The sequence below is a fragment of the Crocuta crocuta genome, unplaced genomic scaffold, assembly GCF_008692635.1.
Source record: "Crocuta crocuta isolate KB4526 unplaced genomic scaffold, BGI_CrCroc_1.0 scaffold17, whole genome shotgun sequence".
In the NCBI taxonomy this organism is placed as follows: Eukaryota; Metazoa; Chordata; class Mammalia; order Carnivora; family Hyaenidae; genus Crocuta; species Crocuta crocuta.
The window spans coordinates 4,727,500-4,738,415 of NW_027532041.1; the positions used below are offsets into that span (position 1 = coordinate 4,727,500).

The 10,916-nt window shown below is 40.1% G+C and overlaps 1 protein-coding gene across 5 annotated transcripts in view; it reads right to left on the bottom strand.

The window, feature by feature from the left end:
- TTN (titin) overlaps window positions 1–10,916 on the bottom strand; it is a 272,276-nt gene that overhangs the window by 50,912 nt on the left and 210,448 nt on the right. For all 5 annotated transcript variants that reach the window (XM_077776374.1, XM_077776372.1, XM_077776373.1 and 2 more), the window contains 21 exons: window positions 10,475–10,795; window positions 10,093–10,377; window positions 9,695–9,994; window positions 9,080–9,382; window positions 8,551–8,826; window positions 8,148–8,447; window positions 7,755–8,057; window positions 7,277–7,576; window positions 6,515–6,802; window positions 5,864–6,160; window positions 5,473–5,775; window positions 5,069–5,374; window positions 3,914–4,201; window positions 3,526–3,816; window positions 3,148–3,435; window positions 2,403–2,990; window positions 2,206–2,310; window positions 1,547–1,744; window positions 1,157–1,453; window positions 481–1,068; window positions 89–391 (listed from right to left, as the gene is read on the bottom strand). In XM_077776374.1, coding sequence (XP_077632500.1) covers window positions 89–391; window positions 481–1,068; window positions 1,157–1,453; window positions 1,547–1,744; window positions 2,206–2,310; window positions 2,403–2,990; window positions 3,148–3,435; window positions 3,526–3,816; window positions 3,914–4,201; window positions 5,069–5,374; window positions 5,473–5,775; window positions 5,864–6,160; window positions 6,515–6,802; window positions 7,277–7,576; window positions 7,755–8,057; window positions 8,148–8,447; window positions 8,551–8,826; window positions 9,080–9,382; window positions 9,695–9,994; window positions 10,093–10,377; window positions 10,475–10,795 — 6,528 coding nt within the window. The remainder of the gene's footprint in view (window positions 1–88; window positions 392–480; window positions 1,069–1,156; window positions 1,454–1,546; window positions 1,745–2,205; window positions 2,311–2,402; window positions 2,991–3,147; window positions 3,436–3,525; window positions 3,817–3,913; window positions 4,202–5,068; window positions 5,375–5,472; window positions 5,776–5,863; window positions 6,161–6,514; window positions 6,803–7,276; window positions 7,577–7,754; window positions 8,058–8,147; window positions 8,448–8,550; window positions 8,827–9,079; window positions 9,383–9,694; window positions 9,995–10,092; window positions 10,378–10,474; window positions 10,796–10,916) is intronic.

Below are 10,916 nucleotides of genomic sequence, written 5' to 3' on the forward strand. Positions count from 1 at the left end.
AATGTATATTAGCAGTTTAGCTTTTGGATAACTTCTGTGAAATATTGGTACTCCCAAATGAGTGATGTTGAAAAAAATAAGTACTAACATGCTACATCTTTCATTAGAACAGGATTTGAAGCATCACTAGGTGGACCAATTCCTGCTTTGTTTTCTGCACTGACACGGAATTCGTAGGTATTTCCTTCTTGCAATCCTGTTACTTTGCATCTGAGATCTGAAACTGGCGTTTTTGTTGCTCTGACCCATCGCAGGCTTTTCTTTTCTCTCCTTTCAATGTGATATCCTGTGATTTCACTACCACCATCATCAGCTGGTCTTTTCCAACTGACAGTGGCAGTGTTTTTAGTGACATTTGATACCTCTGGTTTTCCAGGGGGGCCAGGGGGACCTGAAAAGGAAGTAAATGTATGAGAAATCTGATTTCACAAACTGTGCAGCAAATGCTAACATGCCAGTTGTCTTCTATGTTCTACATACCAAATCTGTCCACCATTTTGACCGGTTCAGACTGTACAGGTTCTCCTTTCCCATACTGGTTTACAGCTGAGACTCGGAAGATGTACTCATTTCCTTGGATAAGTTTGGTTGCCACATGCCTGCAAGACTGAATATCTTCAGCAACCACTGTCCACAAAAGTCGGCTGGTCTCTCTCTTTTCAAGAACATAGGACTTAATTGGTGAGCCACCATCTTCCAATGGAGGCGTCCACGTAAGTGTTGCTTTTTCAGCAGAAACATTACTGATTTCAATGGGACCTGGGGGACCAGGCACATCGAGGACTGTTACCTTCACATGTTCTTCCTTTGTGCCAAAAGGATTGGTAGCAGTAATGGTATATTCACCAGCATCTTTTCTAGTGGCATACTTGATAGTAAGCATGGAAGATGTAGGGGTTGAAGATATCTGAACAATATCTGATGGTCTAATGTCTTTTCCTGCCCTAGACCAACTTGACTTTGGAAGGGGCTTGCCAAGAATGCTAATGGCACTCAAAACAATGGTATCTCCTGCTTTAATTGTTAGTCCATCTTTTATTGTGGGATCAAGGACAATGGTTGGTGCCTCTGCAAAGAAAAAAATACATTTTAATCAGAAAAGGAAGGTAGCTTGATTTGCTATTTTTCATATGTATAAACGGTAAAATAGACCTACCGTATTCATCCTTGCAAATAATGGTTCCTGTACTTTCTGATGGAGCACTGATAGCACCTGCTGTATTCTTTGCTCTAACTCTGAATTCATATTTTCCACCTTCAACAAGGTCAGTTACAGTAAAGACACAATCTGGGACATTAATGTGGTTGGCTTTCATCCAAGATTTAGAAGGTAGATCCCGTTTCTCCACTATATAGCCAGTCAATTTATGACCACCATCATATTTGGGTTCAGTCCAAATGAGGGTCACTGAATTCCTTGTTACATTAATAACCTCAGGTTTGCCAGGAGGATCTAAAAGCAAAAAAGCCAGTCAAATACCAATGTTTTTTTTTTTTTTTTTCATGCAGAAAATACATGTGGGCTTTTCTTCGTATAGTGACTTACCAATTGGATCAAGTGCCACAACTGGCTCTGATGGCAGGCTTGGCTTGCCTACTCCTGCTAAGTTGATTGCCATAACTCGGAATTCATATTCAAGGCCTTCAGTTAATCCTGTCACTTTGAAGTCTCTCATCCTAATGGGAGTCTTGTTAGCTCTCTTCCACAAAAGGCTGTTCCTTTCCTTGAACTCAATATGATATCCTGCAAAAAAGACCGAGTGACTTTGTCAATTCAGATAGAAAATACAAATGTCACCTGATTTTGAAACATGTGTTTTTGCCCAAATGGTTAATATGTGGACATAATATGGAATAAATAGTCATCCTTGCTAGTATCTACACTTTTCTTACCTAGGCATAGGGTGATTTTTTTTTCTCTTGGAAAATGTGAATTTATTGCATCTTCTGTTGAAAAATCCTAACTTACAACAGGCTTACTAACAAAGACTTTTCTTATTAACTATTAGGAGATTTTCACTGAAATCAAGTATTAGCTTAATTAATGCTTAATGTATGAATGCATAATATACTGAAAGAAAAAAAACATTATCATATATGCAGGTAGTGCTATAAATAAGGAGCCCATATTCAGCTTGTTTTCAGGGAGGAAGATATGGGAGAAACATTCATGTACAAGCTGTGGCATAAGAGCAAATTAAATACCTGTAATTGGTGAGCCACCAGTTTTCTTGGGGTCAGTCCAAGTTAGAGATACTGAATCATGTCTGACATCCACAATATTGGGAGGTGGGGGCGCATCAGGCACATCTAGGAAAAAGTAGATAATCCAAGATTTATAAAATATGGAATTTCTTCAAAAACATGTTTTGCTTTGTGTTTTCTGACTCTGAGACACTTACCAAATGGATGTTTAGCAACAATTGGCTCTGATTTCAGGCCTTCTCCTACACCATATTTATTTTCAGCACTGACCCTGAAGGTGTATTCCATGCCCTCATGAAGTCTGGTTACTCTAAAGGTAGTTTTCTGGACGGCAGAGGCACATGTCACCCACTTGTTGTTTACAGAATCTCTCTTCTCTAAGATATAGTTGGTGATTTCAGACCCTCCGTCATCTTTTGGAGGACCCCACTTTAAGGTGATGGCTTCTGCTGTGACTTCATCAAATTTGATTGGTCCAGTGGGGATGCCAGGCTTGCCAACAACTTTTATAGAGAGAGTTCCTTCCTTGGTGCCAGCAACATTCTTCAGTGTGATTGTATATTTTCCAGCATCAGATTTTTGGCAGTCATATACCACAAGAGTTGTGTTAACTGCAGATGACTCAACACTGACTCTTGTGTCAGTTGCTAGAGGATCTTCCCCTTTCTTCCAGGATACAGATGGAACTGGCTTGCCTTTTATGGGGATCTTAAGACGGAAGTTGCTGTTTTCTTTAGCCAAGTAGCACAAGTCAGGTATGTCCTTTAAGTCAAGGTCAGGAGCCACTGTAAAACAGCAGAGATAAATTGTTATTTTTCAGACCAGGCAACTAATTTTTTCAGATCATTATAATTTGTAAAGGATTTTTATATAAGCCAGCGAGTAGGGCTCAAGCGTGCACTTTTGATGACAACAAAGGGAAAGTGAAGATGCATGGCTTACCAATATCATCCTTTGCCACAACAGTGATTTCACTTGGGGTTCCTTCGCCATTTTCATTCTCAGCACTCACTCTGAAGGTATATTCCTTCCCTTCAGTCAGGTCTTTTGCGGAATATTGTAAGCTTAATGATTTCATAACACGTTGCCACTTATTATCTTCCGTCAGGAAATCTACTACATATCCGATAATTCGACTTCCACCATCACTGTGAGGCTTCTTCCAGCCTATGCTACAAGATGACTTATTTACAGACCTCACTTTCAGGTCCACAACTGGTCCAGGGGTTTCTAAAGCAAAGAAAAAACGGTAAGTCTAAGCCCCAGATAACCAAGGTAAGAGGTCACTCAAAATGATGGGGTAGTCGCTCAGATGCTTACGGGAAGCTTTGACAGCATCACGTGTTTCACCAGGATCACCGATGCCATACTCATTTTCAGCAAACACCCTGAAGAAGTAGGATTTTCCCTCCTCCAAGTTCGGTACTCTGAAGCTTGTTTTTGAGCACTCAGTTGTCACTGTTGACCAGGACTTCCTCTCTGCATCACGTTTTTCTACCACATAGTTTATGATGGGACTTCCACCATCAATAATGGGAGGATCCCAAGTAACATAAGCAGAATCTTTGGATATTTCCTTAACAGTCACATTGACAGGTGGCCCGGGAGTATCTAGATAAAGAGTGGGCATATAAGAAAGGAATATGTAAAAATAAATACATAAGCTACATTTTTAGCATATGATTTTTTTTTTTCCAGATAGACTTACCAAGCACTTTCACTATGATGGTATATTCCTTTTTACCACAGGTGTTTTCCAGAGTCAAGATATATTTTCCTGCATCATATTTGTTCACATTTTCACAGCGCAAGAAAGTGTCAAAGTCCGTTGACTTTATATCAAGTCCAATCCTTTCTCTAAGATTGACATTTGGTTTAGACCAAGTTATCTTTGGAGGTGGACGTCCTTTTACTGGTACATACAGTCTCATTGTAACTCCAGCACGTAATATGAGTGTTTTCCTCAAATCCGCGTCAAGTTCTCCCTCAGGTGGAACTGTTTAAAGTTAATAATTTAATGGTCAAATGTATTTCTAAGGACTAGGCTTACCACTCCTAAAATATGTTTCTTTTTCATAACAGATTCCTTGGTCTTTAAAAAATTCTTAGTATAATCCTCAAAACTTTTGTCAACTATTTCAGCACCCTATAGTGATTGTTGATCTTTCTATATTCTAGTATCCTGTAGGCTAAATCAAGTTTTCCCTGGACAATCTGTACCTCCTCTTCTTATGAACCTTCCATACTCTCAAACTCTCTCTATGTTAAATGTAGATAATTGATTCTTGGCTCTCTTCCATTCTCGTTTTTCTTTTCTATATTCAGTGAAGGCTCTCTGCTTTACACTCTGGCTGTGTTATTTCATCCTGGGGAAAAAAATGTACTTTGGGGGTGAAGTATAATACTAAGTAATTTAAAATAAAGGGAGACATGGTTATGGGAATAAGTGATAAAAAGACCTGGTAGGAAGGGAAATTAGGATGGAGAACCTACAATTACATACTTATGGAGACAGGTGGATTAGAAGAGGGGAAAGAAAAAAAAAAAACTTTGGGATGATAAGTAGCTCACTACTTAGTTAAAAAAAACTATTTTTCAGAATAAAATCCCTATATACCATATTCTTTTGAAGACATGAATTCTCACGTGAATATAAAATGTTTTTAGAACCACAGATCAGCTTGCATTCCATTTGATCTGTATATGATATCATAAAGTCCAACACACCTGTCCTACAGTGTAGTCCTAGAGATATGAACTCTAATGCTTTTAAATAAACACATCTACATAAGGGAGTTCTGTACTGCCTTTTATAGTATGACTGATGAGAAGAACTCTATATATTTCTCCTGGGAATACTTACTTAAGATGTCCTTGGGACAGTGTTTGTCTGGCACATCACTGGGGTCGCTGTATCCAATCTTATTAACAGCATACACACGGAACTGATATTCTGTGTTCTCCATTAAGCCGGTAACCTCAAAGCGGGTTTTCTGTAGCTTCTCTGGTAAATTGCACCTCACCCAGTTATCAGAGTCAGCTCGTTTTACTTCAACAAGGTAACCAATGATAGGGCTACCACCGTCATAGGCTGGCTTGCCCCAAGATAGACTCACAGAGCTACGGGTTGTATCATATACTTTAGGAAAAGCTGGTGGGCCAGGAGGATCTGAGGATAAATAATAGAAAATTTTCATTAAAACCTCATGCCTGGGTGTTCAACGCTGATTGTAACATAAGATATGGGACTCTTTCATGAAAACTTACACAAAGGGTCCCGGGCATAAACAGCTTTCGATGCGTCACTGGGTTTGCCTGGCCCAGCCTTATTTATAGCTGTAACTCGGAATTCATATTCGGTGCCTTCTTGGAGACCTGTTGCTTTTATTGTTCTTTCTATAACAGGTTTTCTGTTGACTTTAGTCCAGTTAACTGCCTGTGTTTCTCGCTTTTCAAGCAAATAACCAGTGATTGGTGAGCCACCATCATCTGCTGGTGGTTTCCAGCTTACTGTCATGTGATCTTTGGTTATGTTGCTAATAACAGGAGGGTCACAGCGCCCAGGTGGATCTGCAGAGATTGATTGAAAAGTTAATATGCCAGTCTAAAAGGTAAATATTTAGAAAGGAAAAGGAAAAGTAAAGGAAAATGTTCCTACTGTATGGGTTTTTGGCAATTGCTGGTTCAGTGAAGATTGGATCGCCCACTCCATATTTATTCTCAGCACAAATTCGGAACTGATATTCATGGCCTTCTATAAGTTTCTCCACGCTGCAGCTCGTGATGGGCACAGTAGCAGAGACCTGGGCCCAGTTGGGTCTGCTCGTTTCACGTTTGTCAACAATATAGTTGGTGATTTCTGAGCCTCCATCTTCAAGAGGAGGTTCCCAAGAAAGCATTGCACGATCTGAATACATTTTGTTGATCTTAACAGATGCTGGAGGACCTGGCTTATCTGAAAGAATAAGAAAGACAAGTGAAGTCTCACTACACGTGTAAAATGGGGAATGAGTAGATTGGAGGTCTGGAGACCTGAATGCAGTCTTTATATTGTCATTAACTTCCTGTATGACTTTGGAAGGTCCATAAGTTTTCAGAATCTTAATTTCTTATGTGTAAACTATGTAACCGGAATCTATTCTAATGCTCTTTTGAGCTTTAAAATGCCATTGCCCTATGATGAGAATAATTCTCTGATTACAAAAGATCCATCGGGATATGTGTCTTTTCTCACACATGATTTTGTGAATTCTATGATATCACATTAATCAAAGTAAAATATGAGATTCTAAATAAGCACTTTAGTTACCTAACACTTGAAGCTTAATGGTGGCTGATTTGGAACCACTCGAATTTTCGGCAGTAATGGTATAGTCGCCTGAGTCCTTTCGGTTCACGCTGAACAGCTCCAGGGTGCAGTGGTTACGCTTCATGGCCATCTTTATGCCTTCTGCCGGTTTCAGCAGTGTGCCCTCCTTCTTCCAAGAGACTGTCGGCATTGGTTTGCCAAAAACAGTAGCATCCAGGCAAACATTAGTTCCGGCTTTCACGGTAAGCAAAGATTTCATAGCCACACTCAGGTCTATCCTTGGAGGAACTGGAAAGAAATAAGATAAGGATTTAATGTAAGAAAAGCTATATCATTTTTATTAATACAAAGTAATTCATATACTCAGTCTCTTCCAAGATGAGATTTTTACAAGTGATATTCATTATAAAAGAATATAGGTTTAACATAGAAGTTTGATAATGCTGAAAATATAAAGAAAAAAGTATCTTGCATAGTTCGAATGTCCTTTGATTTTCATTGCTATCATTTTGGTGCATTTCCTTGTTGTCCCTCTGTGCCTATGTGTGGTTGAGATGATCTGGTCTTCAAAGTTTTGCATCTGGTTTTTTAGTTTAATATGCTATGAAGATTCTCCATAATTATAATTTTCAGTAGTCTGTATGTAAAGTACCTATCATTTTACTTGTTTTCCCCCCATGATGTAGATTTAGTTTTTTATTAGGAGAAGTATACATTATGAATACTTTCCAGCTTTGCATATAATACTGAACAGAATCTTACCATTTTCTGCCTGGATAGTCACTGGATCAGAAGGTTCAGAAGGCTGGCTAATGTTCACTGCGGTCTTGGCAATTGCTCTGAACTGATACTGAGCATTCTCTTCTAAGCCAGTGGCTGTGTACTCTTCCTGGGGAATCTGGTGTGGTGTAGTATTGCACCGTACCCACTTATCACCAGGCAGTTTGCAGGCTTCTACAAAATAGCCAATAATTTTGCTTCCTCCATCATGCTTTGGACGAGCCCAGATGAGGGATACAGTACTCTTGGTAACATCAATAACTTCAGGCTTTCCAGGAGGATCTAGAATCAGAAGAGGTATTCTCAGCATTTATTGTAATTGCAGAAGTTGTAAACTTCCATATTTCTCATTAGCACCCAGAAATATTCAGAATATTTCTGAAAAGAAGTAGTAATCTTCAGAGACTCCAAGATTTAAAGATATTCCCATAATACTAAAAAAAAAAAAAAAATTACTCACCAATTTGCATTCTTGCAGCTACATATTCTGTTGGTTTACTGGGTGGGCTGGATCCAGCTTTGTTTAGTGCATAGATTCTAAATGAATACTCAAGACCTTCTATAAGGCCAGCACAAGGATATTCAGTTGACCGGACAGGGGTATCGTTAGCTTTCACCCAGAGCAAACTGTTCCTTTCTTTGCGTTCAATCAGGTAACCGGTAATGGGACTTCCTCCATCACTGTCTGGTCTGTCCCATGCCACAAATATGCAGTCTTTGTTGACTTTAGTGACTCGTGCATTCTTTGGTTCACTAGGAACACCTAGAGATGAAGACAAGGGAAATGTCAGTTTTTATCTTAGGTAGAAAACTAGAAAGAAAACAAGCTTTTTTCTTTCTGAAAGAAACATACCAAATGGGAACTTAGCCAGCATCTTTGGAGATGGGAGAGGCTCTGAAATGCCAAATCGATTTTCTGCACGGACCCGGAAGATATACTCCTGGCCTGGGATCAGTTTTCCAACTCTGCAGGAAGTTTTTGTCACTGAGGCTAGAGCTGTCACCCAGTCACCTCGGCTCACATCACATTTCTCCACTATGTAATTGGTGATGTTACTGCCTCCATCCTCCAGAGGGATGTGCCATGATAGGGAGCAAGCATCGGCGTCTATGTCAGTAATGTCAAATGGAGGCTGAGGGGGCCCAGGAGCATCTGCATAAACCAAGAGGAAAGCAATATAAGAACAGGGATTTGATAGGAAAAAATGTTTCTAATCTTCATATTCACATAGCCATTTGTTTAATGCTCAACCTACCCATGACGATCACTTTGATTTTTTGAGTGTCCGTCCCAGAACTGTTTTCTGCAGTGAGGCTGTAGTAACCACTGTCTTTCCTAGTAACATCTTTTATGATCAGGATGGAAGAACTCTCCGCTTTATGCACTGCCAGGTGGCTGGATGTGACAACTTCATCTTCTCCCTTTTTCCATTTACAGATTGGATGAGGCTTTCCATACACATGGGCTTCAATTCGGAGTTTCTTCCCAGCTTTAATAGTAATTTGCTCTGGCATAAGGATCTTTGGAGGCACTAAAAGTAAAACAAAAATTCATTAATTTTGCAGGGAGGTTAAATTTCCTCTGGTGGAGTAACTATGCTAGTATTTCTCAAATTGTGGGTTGCAACCCACTAATGGGTTCAAATTAATGTTTGCGTTACAGCTAATATTTTTTTGAAAGTGTAAGATTGAATCAATTAGAAAATATCAGGTACCAGTCTGGATGTCCAAAGGAAATTCTAATCAACTTTTGTCACATGATGAAATGAGACAATGACTACTTACACAGCTGTTCTTTGGCCTCATATACTCCTTCAGCTTCTCTTGGTAAACTGACTCCAACAGCATTTCTGGCCACTACTCTAAATTTATACTTCTTTCCTTCCTTTAGGCCGGTGACAACAAGGCTGAGATCTTTTACCACTGAGTACTCTGTCCAGCGATCTGCAGGCTGCTCCTCTTCCCTGTAACTAATGATGTAACCATCAATTTTAGCGCCTCCATCACGCAGGGGAGGTAACCAGGCTAATGTAGCACTGTTCTTTGTCATTTCAGTAACTTCTAGTTTCCTTGGGGGATCCGGCTCACCTGGAAGAAAAATGCGATTTAGAAAAACTGTCCAGGTAACCTTATCAAGTCCCTGTGTTACCACACATAAATGTTTGAGTATGCCACTTGTTTTGAAGCACATGGAAACTATAGTTAGGTATGTTGAAAGTAAATAGCACAAGATGGGGCAGATTAAAAATGTCTTTAATGAGTGAGTTAGGTATTTATTTGTAGTGTTTGCATTTCTACAAATGAAAGCCCTTTCACTGCGGTAGATTAAAATGTTTTGGTATCTTGACCTTGCAAAAGTAGGAGACCAGAGTTAAAAGGAGGCAAAAGGAGATTACTTACTTAGAGGATCTGATGCTAGCACTGGTTTGGGAACGTCTGTGGGCACGCCAGGGCCATACTCATTGACAGCAGTTACTCTGAAGAAGTACTCATTCCCAGGGACAAGATTGGTGACTTGGAAGCTTGTTTTCTTAACTTCTGGAGTGACTGTTGACCACGTCTTTCTTTCTGCCTCACGTTTCTCCACAATGTAATGTGTCACTTGGCTCCCACCATCATTCTCAGGAGGGGCCCAGGAAATGTGGCATGATGTTTTAGTGACATCTGAAACTTTTAAGTCAGACACAGGTCCAGGAGTATCTGTAACGAACCACAAAATCAGATATACTGTGTCCCCTCAGGCTTTTTACTAGCTAATGTGTTTTTGAAGGGGAGGAAGGAGCTTGTCCGTAACCCACCTAATACTCTGACATTCACAAACACGGCCTTTTCTCCTGCTGGGTTCACAAGCGTCAAGGAATATTTCCCCGAGTCGTCACGGGTAGAATTGGGAATGACAAGGAAAGCCATAGTGTCAACCAGATCGACTTGTCCTTTTCTGACCACGTTATCAATACCCACTCTCCGCCAAGTGACTTTAGGGGCTGGTCGTCCCCTCACTATGGCAAAGAGTCGAATAGGGCATCCTGCTCTCACTGTGACCAGTTTTCTCATGCTGGCATCCAAATCAATCTCTGGAGGTTCTGCAAATGATACAAAAGCCATTAGTTGACTTTTCAGAATGTGGGGAAATCATGTGAGAAGCGCAGAAAGAATGAATCATATAAAATAGGGCCTCACCCAGGATTTCTTTAGGTTTAATAGCATCCTTCAGTTCTGCGGGGCGCCCAATGCCAGCTTGGTTTTGGGCGCACACCCTGAACTCATATTCCTGGTTTTCATCCAAGCTGGTGACAGTGAACTCCATGCGAACAAGTTGTGCTGCAGCATTGCACCTTTTCCAGCCTTCATCAGGTGACATGTCTTCTCTTTTTGGTCTCATTTCCACAATATATCCAATTATCGGTGCGCCACCATCATACACTGGTTTTCCCCACCCAAGAGTTATGGAACTTCTGGTTGTATCAACCACTTTGAGGTTGGTTGGTGGACCAGGTGGTTCTGAAAATAAATTGCATAAGAATGAATTTACATGTCGCTAAAATAACTACTAGTGATATCCGCCTAATGTGTCATTTTCTATATTCCATTCTCAGTTCATCAAAGATAGGGTGCTCAAGTT